The sequence below is a fragment of the Callionymus lyra genome, chromosome 19 (genome assembly GCF_982586985.1).
Source record: "Callionymus lyra chromosome 19, fCalLyr1.hap1.1, whole genome shotgun sequence".
NCBI lineage: Eukaryota > Metazoa > Chordata > Actinopteri > Syngnathiformes > Callionymidae > Callionymus > Callionymus lyra.
Window position 1 is genome coordinate 20474140 of NC_141836.1, and position 13256 is coordinate 20487395.

General features: G+C 36.1%; 1 protein-coding gene across 2 annotated transcripts in view; it reads left to right on the plus strand.

Moving 5' to 3' along the window:
• Positions 1-13256, plus strand: part of LOC148059897 (metabotropic glutamate receptor 4-like) — an 86567-nt gene that overhangs the window by 57468 nt on the left and 15843 nt on the right. For both annotated transcript variants that reach the window (XM_087780883.1, XM_087780884.1), the window contains exon 3: positions 11392-11527. In XM_087780883.1, coding sequence (XP_087637009.1) covers positions 11392-11527 — 136 coding nt within the window. The remainder of the gene's footprint in view (positions 1-11391; positions 11528-13256) is intronic.

Here is a 13256-nt window from a genome sequence, read left to right on the forward strand (position 1 = left end):
TAAAGAGGCCAGGTTTGTTGAATGAGGCTCAGAGAAGAGTAAGCTTTATCTGACAAAAGGTGCAGAAAAGACGGAGGTCACTTTTTTTTATCCAAGTCAACAAATGTCATTCATCCAGTTTGACCTCTGTTATATGGAACATGTCAGAAGGTACATTGGCCTGTTACTCAGACAAACGATTCAATGCTATTGCCGTTTTTCTTCAGCATCCCAATGTACTCATTTCACAGCTGTAACAGTTGTTTGCTCATAACACTTTTTTTTTTTTGATGTAAAAAAAATAAATTACAAAATGCTCAGAGTCAGGCAAACATTATGATGACTCAAAATATATGTTTAAAATAATCAGTGATAGTTTTTAAGATTATAAAATCATATGTATACGCGTTTGAAAATGTTTGAAAGAGCAATTACTCAGATTTCCTTATGTGACAGTTAGAGATTAGAAGGGCAAAGATGGCACCCGGGGATATTATGCAAATGCTTAAAACGATGGTTATATAACACACCTTTTGTCACAACGGAAATGTCAGGAAGAATCATTGGGATTCTCATTGACCTTACGTTCCTGGTTACAATGCAGGCGTTGGACAATTTGATGGTGAAGCCGATTTGTCCCGGCTCTTTGTTTGCTGTGGGATTAATCAACGTGCAACACAATCAATGTTCTTTTCCTCGTGCTCCAGGCACTATTTGGTGCTTCACAGGGATTTCCTACGGATTTTTGCAAGATGTCTTGAATACATGTAATTATTTACAACAAATTATTTAAGTGTCATCCAGAGGACAAGCTGATACTTCAAATCTACATTAAAATAAAAATACTTTCAAAATGCTCAACCAAATTCTTTTCCAAAATATCTTGAAAATGAAATTGTAGACACCTCTCTGTGAAGGTTTTAGGGCGAGGTGAACTCCATCAGGTTCAGAGAAAAGGGGCACAACGGGGGCAGAAAACCCCTCTGGAAATGTGAGCAAGTCCAATACCAATGAAATTTAAATTAAATTAAAAAAAACCATATTAAACAAGTTGATTTGAATTATCTTCTGTTCTCCCCATCTTTATTTAAAGTTTTTTTGGTTATTTGGTTTTCAAATTCATTTTTAATCTCATTATTTCTTCATTAATTAATTTTTCCTTTTCATTTATGTACTTTCACACTTTTCTTCAGACTCTTACTAAAGCAAACATGCGCACCTGGACAACACCAGGGGTATCAGCTAGTCCTTTATAAAAGAATATGTATACTTTCTAGCTTACTCACTGTCTTAAAATCAATGAAGGATTGAAGTGACGGAACAAAACTGTCAAACATCCTCAATTTATCTCCATCAAGTCCCGTAGCTGCCAATGTTGAGTGACAGATTATCGTGAAGATGTCTACGGAGAGACGAAACTGACACAGTGTCTCCCTGCCTACCATTTATTATTTAGAATTTACAGTCATGACACTTGTAGTAAGACTTTTTCAGTTAATAATGACAGGTAGTGTGTTTAAAATCCATGGTATATAAATCACTATGAGTAAATTGACTCATTTCCATCACAACTGGGAGAACTTTGACAAGAAGAAAAAAGAACTTAAGTAATTTATACTGATTGAATTCAAAATATCAGAGGAAGGTGATCATGATGCCGTTGAATGGGTAAATGAGACGACACATTGTTTAAAAATGTGCAGTGTGAAAAAGCAATTTGTGCAAAGTTATTCTGAAAGGAAATGCTTAGCAAAATTATCATCTCATCAGCCGAGGCTGGAAGTGTTCGAGATGCAGATGAGGCCTGTGGCCACGGTGTTGAATCAAACATCACTTTTCTTCTTCAATCAGCATGTCTGCTGCCTCTTGTATGCATGTGTTTAAACCATCTAAGCAGCCTCCCTAACTCAGCACAACATAGTTAAATGGAATCATTGATGCTAAGTTAAATTACTGAAATATTTTTGACGCTACCATCTTTTTTTTGTTTAATTCAATGGAATTTCTTCTGTTTAAAGGTGCTGAAACGCCCCTAAATGATGATGAGAACCCCTTAAATTGTTTATAAGTTTTGTTATTAAATGTTTTGTAGATGAAAATGTAAAAACCATATATGGCAATGTTTTAAAAGAAAAAGTGTAGAGAGAAGCTCCATCTTCAAAATAGTTTTTTTTCTACAGGGAGCAGAGCCCCATTTTCAGTGGCATGTTTTGGTGAAATAAATACTATTCAGAACATATGCAACAGTTAAGGGGTAATATAAATGTAAAGCATTCACATTTTTAACAATTTTCTAGTAGATGTCTTACCAACTCTTTTTATTTTTCTTGAATTCATTTTTTTCTAAACGGCTTAGTTCACCCAAAATTCAAACTCATTATTATCTACATAGTTATAAGCAAATACTTATATCCATTTGAAAATGTAAACAAGACTATATTTCTAGCTCATTTGTAGTTCCAACAATAACAAGCGATTTGTACCAGAAGTGTTTATCCAGTTTAGAAAGTAGACTGGAAGCGTTAGTGGTGATTACCCAGGATAATTCCGGTATAGATTTATTTGTTAATTTTCAAACTTCTGCTACAAACGATCTTAAAATATAGACCTATTTGAGTTTTTCCGGAACAATTCCTCTTTATTGAGGCTTCAATACAACATGGACGTTACAGACCAGCACAGCAGAAGTATTTGGATGTTTTTAAGTAAGTATTTTTGGATGAAGATGAAGGCAACTGAGCTCCAGTCGCTACATTAAAACTCACTTACATTTTTGCCTATAACTCTAAAAAGGAACAGAATACTAATATCTATAATAAAAATAATCCCAACCCTTAGTCGACTTGAGTGTGAGTAGCAAATGAGTGACTATTCAATTTTAAGCTCAATTGTATGGAAACCCAGAGGTGACATATACGCCATTGGTTCTTAACCTTTGATTACAAAATCTCAATCTTTCAGTATCTCGAGATACTGATATCACAAGAAACTCATATCTAAAGATCGTATCTATAGATTTAATAATCTAATAATCATGCGCATAGTCCAAGTACTCACCAACACCATGGACTGCTAGTGTCTTATCAGACTTTTGTGGAATCCTGCACACATTTTGTACATTCACTAGTCAACCTTGTTTACTTAAACAGCAATACTAATTTTTTCGCCAGTATGTGGGAGTAATTATGTGGGCAGAACTTTTCCTCGCTACTCTCGCTAGAGGACTGGTCCCTCTGTCAATGCTAATACACTCAACAATGAAAGAATCCATCTATTAGCTTGACTACAGTTACGCACATAAACCACATGCTGACTCATTATCTTAAGACATTTTAATTTGTTCAGGCTTTTCCTTGATTTTCTGGAACTCCTTTGTTGTTCTTAGTATTATCTTGACTTTTAAAGTATATATTTTATTGAGTATTGTTTTGATTGTTTAAGCGCTTTGTGACCCTGGTCTGGAAAAGCACTCTATAAATACAAATTACTTACTTACTTACTTACATAACTTGGAAAAAGACTCAATGAAAAAGTTCATTAAAATTAACTGCTTGCTTAGTGTACGAAACTGGTCCGTCGATGTGACTATCTTGACATACCTCTCTTTATGAATATTACAAAATATGAAACCCAAAGATCGTAAAATAATAATATCTTACGATACTGATATCTGGAGATTAAAGCAACTTCAGATTGTCTAGTTATTTGTGTATGAAATGCTTAACGTCAAAAATACTGAAATTACCATGTATATTATTTAAGCGTAGACTTAGTTGACATAACAACTAATGCATTTTGTTGTGTGTTCCTGCCCAAAGGGTGTTGTTAAGAGTGAACCGGTTCAACTTTCTGCTTCAACAACTAAAAAAAAAAGGCATTCGTCAAAACAAACCACGGACTCTAAAAATAATCAAGCTCAGCGAAACACTCAACTTTGACGTTACGGTTCAGAACTTCACAACTGCCGTGACAGTGTTGGATTAGAGCCTTTTTTCCGACACAAACAATAATTTCTGCACATGCCACCAAGCTGAAATAATCGCTTTGTTTTTGAGCTTCATGGTCAGTCACGTTCATCACGGTCGCACACATACTCCAGCCCCGATACAAGCTCGTGGCTCGAATGTGAAATATCTGGTTTCAATTTTTTACGACTTTATTTTTCACATTTCCATCAGCGTTTCTGTCAATCAGCCACTTCAGCTGAGGGGGATGAGGATAATGCGTCTATTTCCGTGAAAAGCTTACAAATATAACAGCAAAGTTGCTGACAGATGCAATAGAAAATCCAGTTGTCACTTGGTTTGAGAAAATAACAGTGCCAACAAATACCTTCTGTTAATCCATCAGGTCCGTGCAAGACAGGGAAACTACAATTCCTGCTCTGCTCTACGGAGGCAACATCAATACAAGCTTGAGCAGATAACTTATCCACTGCTTATAACATGCAACTTATCAACCAGCGCACTTTATCTTCTGGTGCTGTGCAGCAGAAAACACAGTGATTGCTTCATGTTTGTCTACGATGGCATCGTTTCTTTCTGTTCAACCTTGCAATCAGAGCGGCAAGCCACATTTTTCTTTCCTTTCAGACCTTATGAAGAAGAAAAGGCGTGTTGGTTCATTTTTTCACTAATAGAAGTCTGATCAAATCAGCTGGAGCTTCATGAAAATCTCTTTCCAGGACTTTATCGTGTCAATAAAGTTATATTCCCGGAAAAAAAGGGCTATTATTTATTGAAAACTGCCGAGTAAATTGGTGACGTGAGAACAGTTTTTGGTTTGTGTGAGTCTTTAGTCTCTTTATCAAATGTCAAAATCAGATTCACCATTTTTTTAAACAACCAATTAATCGACCATTAATTAATTACAATTTAACATTTTATAGTTTTGAATTATGTATTTTTGTTTGTATTTATTGTGTTTATTGAATTTATTTGATTGTTTTTCCATGCATTTATCATGCATGGATCAACAAAGTATCTATCATAATTGTTTACCTGTTCTTTTCAATTGTTCTCAAAATTCCTGAGCGTTTCAATCTTTAATCTTGGCATCCTTCATTAGTTCAGAACCAATACACCAAAATTACATGGTCCACAAAAGTTTTTTATCACAACATATGCTCTATGACTGTATAGCCAGAATCTCATCTCAACCATGTTCTGATGAAGTTATATGGATAAAATATAGAGCATTTCTATTCCAGTTGAGGGTATTTAGAAGTACATTTTAAGTTTGAGTAAATAAATGGGTTCTATCCACAACCAAACATGTATTTGTAAAGGAGTTTTTAGTTTGAGGATTTGGTTAAAATGCATGTATTTTTGGAAACAGACATAAAGTGAAGCTGTCACAGTTTTTTTTTTCCTGGTTTAATTTCACACCTCAGCATGCAGACATCTCCTTTATTACCATCAGTGCAGTTGCCCATGACTATATTTGAAACCAATTACAGATCATGACGGAGAAAGCAATGAAGTCGCTTCCTATAACTATGTTTCCTTTTTTTTTTCTTTATGAAAACATCCACGATCTTGACACGCACATGCTGGACCTTAATGCTAATTAATTGAACAAATAAAAAACAGAAATTTGACTGCTTGAATACTTAAATAATAAAATGCAAAAATAAAAAGTTACGATTAATATACTGTTAAAGCGATATTTCATCCCAAACTCAAGCTTCGACTTTGTTTGAATGATTATACACTTTTATTCTATCTTTCTTCTAAGACAAGATTAATTTCTTCTGTTTAGTTCGGTTGCTTTGAATATAAATTACAAGTGTCAAGGTTTGTAGCCGCGTCATCAATCCCAGAAGTCTCCACCTTCAGGGGACTCGTTGTATAAACAAATCGGGTGTGATTCCAGCTGGCTGGAGAAGGAGTGAAGACCAATATTACATCATAATGGACTCCACTCTAGTAACCTCTCAATCGCCCAGATTTCAGACGAGGGAAACTTTATAAAGTAATAACTTCATAACAGCGTCATGATGAGAGACTTACTGTATCTCGGAGAGAAAGCCTTCAACATTTGAAACATCTGACAAGTTGGGTTTTGACATTACTTGACCTTTAAGATGTCAACTTAAAAAGACTATTTTTTTTACATTAATAAAACACAGTGCTCTGATTTATTCAGTCAATGGTTTGCTTAAACTGTCTTGTACCTCGAGGACACTGGTGTCGCGTTGCCAGCCGCAGGTGATCATTTGTCCAATAAATATGACTCGGGCATCTGCATGGATATTGAAAAAATGGAGATAAGTTCTTGCTCAGCTGGTCGACTATTTGAAGCAGAAATTGATCCCCCAAGGAGACTTTTATTATTCCTTTTTTTATTCAGGCTTTGGAGCTCCGTCGAACACGAAGGGAAATTAACGTCTTGCTCCAGGTCACTTAAGAGGTATTGCTGCTGGAGCTGGAGGAAATTTAAGCTTTATCAGTTTGGGGTCAGTTTCCCTAATGATCCATGTCAATACTTTCCTTCAATTCCCATTATCTCCTGCCCCTTCAGACTAAATGACATTGGTAGAACCCTAGTCTGTAAATGATGGTATGGATAATGAGGTTGGAATAAAATACACGATGTACAATCTTAAAAACATCTATCTAATTGGAGTGTAAGCGTTCGTATTCGATTTTTATTCCTCTCTGCAATGACGACCTGTTTAAATCCATTCGGAAATCAATTTCCTGCACAGTCAGAGGTTCAGATTGTGACAGCATGAGCCTGATAAAGGAAATGGTAGGAAGAAAAACACGAGGTAAGAGGAAACTGTTTGAAGACAGATTTCTTCCAGGTGAACTGCTTGAACATCATAATTAAAAAAAAAACAATAATCCATTAATACAAACTATCACTTAAATCAGAAATTATAAGTGAATGTGTTAATTTTTAATAAATATAATGTATAGAAATATTGAACTATTCATGAAGTATGTTTTGGAGAACATCAGGATTGTATTGTAATTAAAGATGAATGTGGAGAAAAACAGAGCACAAGCATCTGATACTATCAGTTACTTGTAGCAGATACTGCTCCATGAGGGTCTTCTCTTGATCACACCATCCATTATCTTTTAACTAGTTCATTCCGTCTAACGTTTTAATTCCAAGCTTGGTTTCATAGAAGCGGCAGTTTTCTGTAAATTAAACCAGATTGTGTCCTCTAAGGGCATCGCACTAGACAATCTATTTTGGGCCGGTACCACCTGGTTTCACCAACCACGTTCAAGTCATATTGAATGTGTATAGCAGAGGTCTGCCAGCCAACGGTGTCGATGTAAAGCCGGTATTAGATGAGCTCGGGGAGAGTTAAGCTTCGTTCATCAACCCTAAGAGCCTCAGATATAATGAGGCCATCGAGTGAAACTAATTTATGCTAAAGACAACGTAAATCATTAAATAGACTGTTTTAGGTCTAGCCAGAATTTGTTTTACACTATAACATCTACAGTTTCAGTGGGAGTTCTGAGAGTTTCATGAGGAACTTCGAAACACATCAAGACCTGACAGAAAAAGAGTAACCTGTTCTTTTTTAGGGGACCATGTACATCTATTTATATTAAGCCAATGATGGGTACATTTCACAAACACCTCCAGTGTAAAAAGTAAAATGTATGCGCTCTAGAAGTGCACGTGATATTTACCCGGAGTACTTCCGGTCTGTATCACTTCTTATTCTTTCAAATTCTTCTACAAACAAACTTAAAAAACCTAAAAAATTGACTTATTTTAGTTTTTTCGGAACAATTCCTCATGTTGGATTTTCTTAGTGTCTTTTCGGACGAAGATAAAGACGGAGACAACTGGGCTTCCTGTCGCTACATTTAAATGCACACACAAAAATGCAGTGGTGGATTTTGTTTACCTAGACCTAGAGACAACACAAGGTATACCTCAAACACATTGAAAATCTTGTTTAGCCGTCAGAAATATTTCTGTACAATCAGACACATAGCAGCAAAATAAAATATGAAGTGTAAAATATATATAATTCTTATCATAGCATTATAAAATAAAGCTTAATTATCTGATGGTTACATAATTCTTTTTACACTTGCCTGAATAAAGTGTGAAGCTCCATGAGATTGACTCGGCTACTTTTTCAAGAAGTGATGTATTAAAAGTCTGGAGTATAATACTCATTTTCCTAATTACATCCTGATGCTTAATCTAATGAAGTCACAAATGAAGTTTATTGAAATACAAATCCCTGCGAGGAGAATTGTTTCATTATCTCAAATTAATGTGCGTTATTAAAAAAGCACACGTGTACTTAGAGCAATTAAAAGCACTCAGGAGGAAGGAAAGTTTCCTTCTGACCCATTTGGCAAGTGGTGAATAATTTTTGGTGTGTTTGCTTCAAGAGACAGGCGACATTAAAATAAATATTTGAACATGGAATGTATTTTTATTTTATTTTTTAAAAGCTATTCTCAAAGCAAAAGCTAAAAATGGTGACTGATTTAGAAGAAACAGACTCGGCAGGTCATGGATTGACTGACGCGGCAGCGAAACAAATGTCTACACCACTCGACAACCAACAATACGACTTGACTGGAGAGGATGGTTGGACTCTCCAGAGGAGGACATTACAAACTGGGATCACCACTATTTCTCCAGGAGTTCAACAATGCTGTCAGAAGGGGAGGAAATATAACACGGACCTGCGCGTCTAGTCCTTGTAGCAGATGCTGTGGGAGCGGGACACTAACTCTGGCCAGGCAAAGACATTGAAGCCAGTGATTGATGGTTTCTGCTGTTAGATTTCCCATGTGCCTCAGTCTGTGCAGTGCAAGTATAATGAAACAAGCTGGCACACAGATGAACCCTGCTCTTTCATTCAGACCTAAAAATGAGAAATACACAACATAGCTGGTTAACTCACCCTTGTCTCAACATAAGAGTGATATCGGGGATATCTTGAAAAGGGTTGAATAAAAATATTGATAATAGTGTTGAAACTTTAATCAGATTGATCTCAGAGAAGCCGTAGATTAATAAATTTATTATTATTGTAAATATTGACCACTGCCAGATTATCCACATACTGAAGCGGTGTCAAATGTAAAATATTGTATTTACAACATTATGGGTGTGAGAAATCAATCGACATTCCAAAATATACAGAGAGATTTAGTCATGTTACTTTTATAGTATTACTGCATTTTAAGTGTGTTAAATTAAATATTATTACATTAATATATTTTTAATTTATAATTAACATGAAAATATTCATAATTCAAATTCTAGCTTCTTGATGGCAGAAGTCGTTGCGTCAATGCAGCTAAAAGAACAATGTAATTCAGCAAGAGTCCGGCAATGGCTGAGGACAAGAGGATACAGTCGATTCCAGCTTCGTATGTTTGGACATATTTTGGCTTTCAGTTCTGATACTTCAACTTAAAAAAAGAGTGGAACAAAATTTTGGCTGCACTAAAATGTTCTGAAAACTATGCAAGTGCATTCAAATGTATCGTGAGCTGCATACATTTTATCGTGAGATTAAGGTATCGCTGCAACCCTGGTAGCTATATATTGTCGTCGTTGTGGAAAAAACAAAGGGTATATTCCAGTAACAATACTAACATTAAAACTAAAAGCACCTTTCTTTCCAACATTTATGTATATATAAAAACGAAATATATAATCTGAACAGAGAAACTAATCAGGAGATCATTTGAATATATGTCAAATGTGATGAATTTAAAGTAAAAATGTGTCAGTAAAACGGCACCAACTTCAGGTGAAGCAAACAATGGTGGTTGCTCGGCGGCTCCAAACAACGAAGGCATTTGAATTCCAGCATGTTTAAGGATAAGGTTTTTGTCAGCCTCCATAAATGCCACGGAGACTCTGTGAATACTAATGGCAGCCCATTCCTGGTATCTTTTCCTAACTTTTAAGTTCACAAAACTGTCTCTAAGTCTATAAAAATATGCCTTTAGTAAAATTTATGAAGTCAACTCACAGATTTTTCTTTTGGATACAAAAGTTAAGAGAGAAATTTAAGAGTTTCACTTTTGTTATGATCTGACGTTTATTTTCCTTTCTCGTGTGAACACAGGACATCAGGACTGTAGACTGGACAATGATATATAGAGATCATCATACACTCATAATTATTATTTAAACCAAAATTGTTACAGTATTTTTATTAGTTACTAAAGTATTTTATAGCTAATGCAAATTAAACAGAAATCATGAACATGAAACCAATCAGGACACCAAGGGGACAGTACTGGCCCCTCTCCTCTTCACCATCTACACTTCAGACTTCTGCTACAACTCAGAGCTGAGTCTCGTCTAGAAGTATGCTCACGACACTGCCATTGTTGGATGCATCAGGGACAACAGCGAAGACGAGTATAGGAGTCTAATACGGGACTTCGTGGACTGGAGTGAGAGGAACTAATTGCAGCTGAACACCTCAAAGACCAAGGAGCTGGTCTTGGACTTCGGGAGGTCCAGGACAAAGCCACGTCCAGTGTCCATCAGAGGTGACAAGGTGGAGATAGTTGACAACTATAAGTACCTCGGTATGTGGCTGGACAGTAAACTGGACTGGTCCTGCAACACAGACCATGTTTATAAGAAAGTTCAGAGTAGACTGTACTTTCTGAGGAGGCTTCTATCATTTAACATCTGCAAGAAGCTCCTCTGCATGTTCTACCAGTCTATGGTGGCCAGTGTCCTGTTCTATGCTGTGGTGTGTTGGGGTGGGAATGTGTCCAAGAGGAGTGTCAACAGGTTGGACAGGTTGATCAGGAGGACCGGCTCTGTGGTTGGCATGAAGCTGGACTCACTGGTGACAGTTGCTGAGAGGAGATCACTGAACAAACTAGTGTCCATCATGGATGATGACAGTCATCCTCTCAACACTGTCATCAGTGAGCAGAGAAGTAGAATGAGTGCACGAATGCTCCTTCCCAGGTGCAAAACAAATAGACTCAGGGACTCATTCATTCCTCGGGCTATTAAATTGTACAATTCTGAGTTCGGGGGCAGGAGTGGAGTGAGAGTATCTGGATGTTCTGTTGTATAGTCTTTGTATCCATTGTCTTTGTTATTTTTCTTTGTCTTTGTTATTTTTCTTTGATCAATATTCTTTATCTTTATCTTTAGACTTAGATTGTATCATCTTGTTCTTTCTCTTTATTTCTCTTTGTTTTTCTTCTTCTTTTATTTTGATTATCTATTATGAAAAATTAGTGTATTTGCTTTGGATCATTTGGAAAAAAACAATTTATCAATCAATAAAGTTCTACCTAACCTAACACTAACCTAATTATATAAAAGTGACAGTAATGGAAAAATATTGAAAAATACTTGACCCAATGAACAATACTAGTTTTTATTTGTAATATCCTGTATTTGTTTTGTTTTTTGCTTTTTTATCAGGTGGCCTCTGCATCTCACAGTCAGTGAAGATACCACGAGAACCAAGAGTTGGAGAGTTTGACAAGATCATTCGCAGACTCAGTGAGAATCCAAACGCTCGAGTCGTCATTATATTTGCCAACGAGGACGACATCAGGTATGTACGAAAGTGTAATACAATAGGAGTACAGCTTATACCTATGGATTCAGTTACACATGATTGAATTAAATATTCGTTTCATCTTGATTATACTGCTCCCAGGGGCAGCAACTTGAGCAGCTCTGTTTTCATTACATTCTAAATATATTCTCAAAATAGTAAAGATCTCCTAGTATTTATACACCACTATATAGTTCAAGAAATGAACAATATTTAGACCCTTTTTATGAGACCCTAGGTCAAGGAGACATATGCAATCGGGGAAGTAGTTCACCTTGAACCAAAGGCAACACAAGGGTTACCTCAAACATATTTTTTTCAGGCCACTGGGTCACCTTGATCATTTTTGGATCCAAATGGTGATTTGAAACAGCATTATAACATAACCAGTTTCTTGTCTAACAAACCGCACACATTTAAAGAGCAACTAATGTGAAAACCCAACCCTTCTGACTCGCTCACATTTTAAATGCTGAAGTTTTTCTATTCAAGATGCAATAAGTCTCTCATCATGACCATGTTTTGAAGTTGATACTTCGTCAAACAAGAGGTTACGAGAGTGAAGCACATTATGACATAATAATGGTCTACTACTCTTTCAGCCAGCTATAATCACACTCTGCTTTATTTATACAACAAGTTCCTTGAGAGTGGAGACTTCCAGGTTTGATGACAAACCTCGATTGAGCAATCACAGCAGAGTGGGTGTGGTTATGGTAAACATTACAATTTTTTCAATTAAAAGAGAGTTTTGTACAAACAGACAAATACTGATGAGTACAATAGAGGTCCAACATCTATTTAAGAGACACTTAAATCAACACATTAGTTGTCCTTTAAAGAATGAGTAGAAAACATGGAAATGACTTCATCGTCTTGTTCTGTTGCTCATAAATTACATCCTCCTTCATCCAAATTGACATGTCAGCGGCGCTTTCCAACCATGAGGATCTAATTACACTGTACAAATTTGCAGTTTAAGTGTTCCGGTTGTCCTTGTGGGAGGAAAATTGTATCAATTTAAATTCATTATGTGATATCAAGATGGCGAGTCTTTATTAAGAAATAATTAGTCGTAGGCTGGATCAACACAAACAGCGGCGGTGTAATTATGCAAGTGAAGGTGTAGCTGCCAACCACTGTGTACTAATGGTTTTGGGAGTGAGCATTGGTTTCCTGATGGTCTTGTGAAGATGAAAAGGCCAGAAGTCATGAAGTTAAGACTCTTAATCCAGCCCATATACTGAGTAATAGTCTGGATATTAATGTTAGCAGCAAGCCAGGGGAATTTCTCATCTGCTGTGCTGCTCTATTCTTGAACCCAAACCACAGTGAGCCTGCAGCAGAAGAAGAAATTAAACTATAATACTCGCGAGAAGATATTATACAATTTAACGCTGCAAAGCTGTGTGAAAGGTTGACTTTCAGGCTCTAGAGTTATAGAATCAGAAGTTTAACTGCAATGTGACTCCACTTTTTAAATCATGTATCAGTGATTTGAAGTAAAACCAATCATAAAAGGGGTTTGAAACAAAACACAAATACAAACTAAAAGACGAGCAGAAGATAATGTCTCACAATTCAGATGTCGGGGATATGTTTGTATCACAAATGTTACATTAGAATATGTCAGATAATGAGTTATAGTCTAAAGTGTTAAATTACCACAGTTACTTCAAGAGAAAAAACCCAGCCAATTACAATGACATTTACATACATAAGTCAT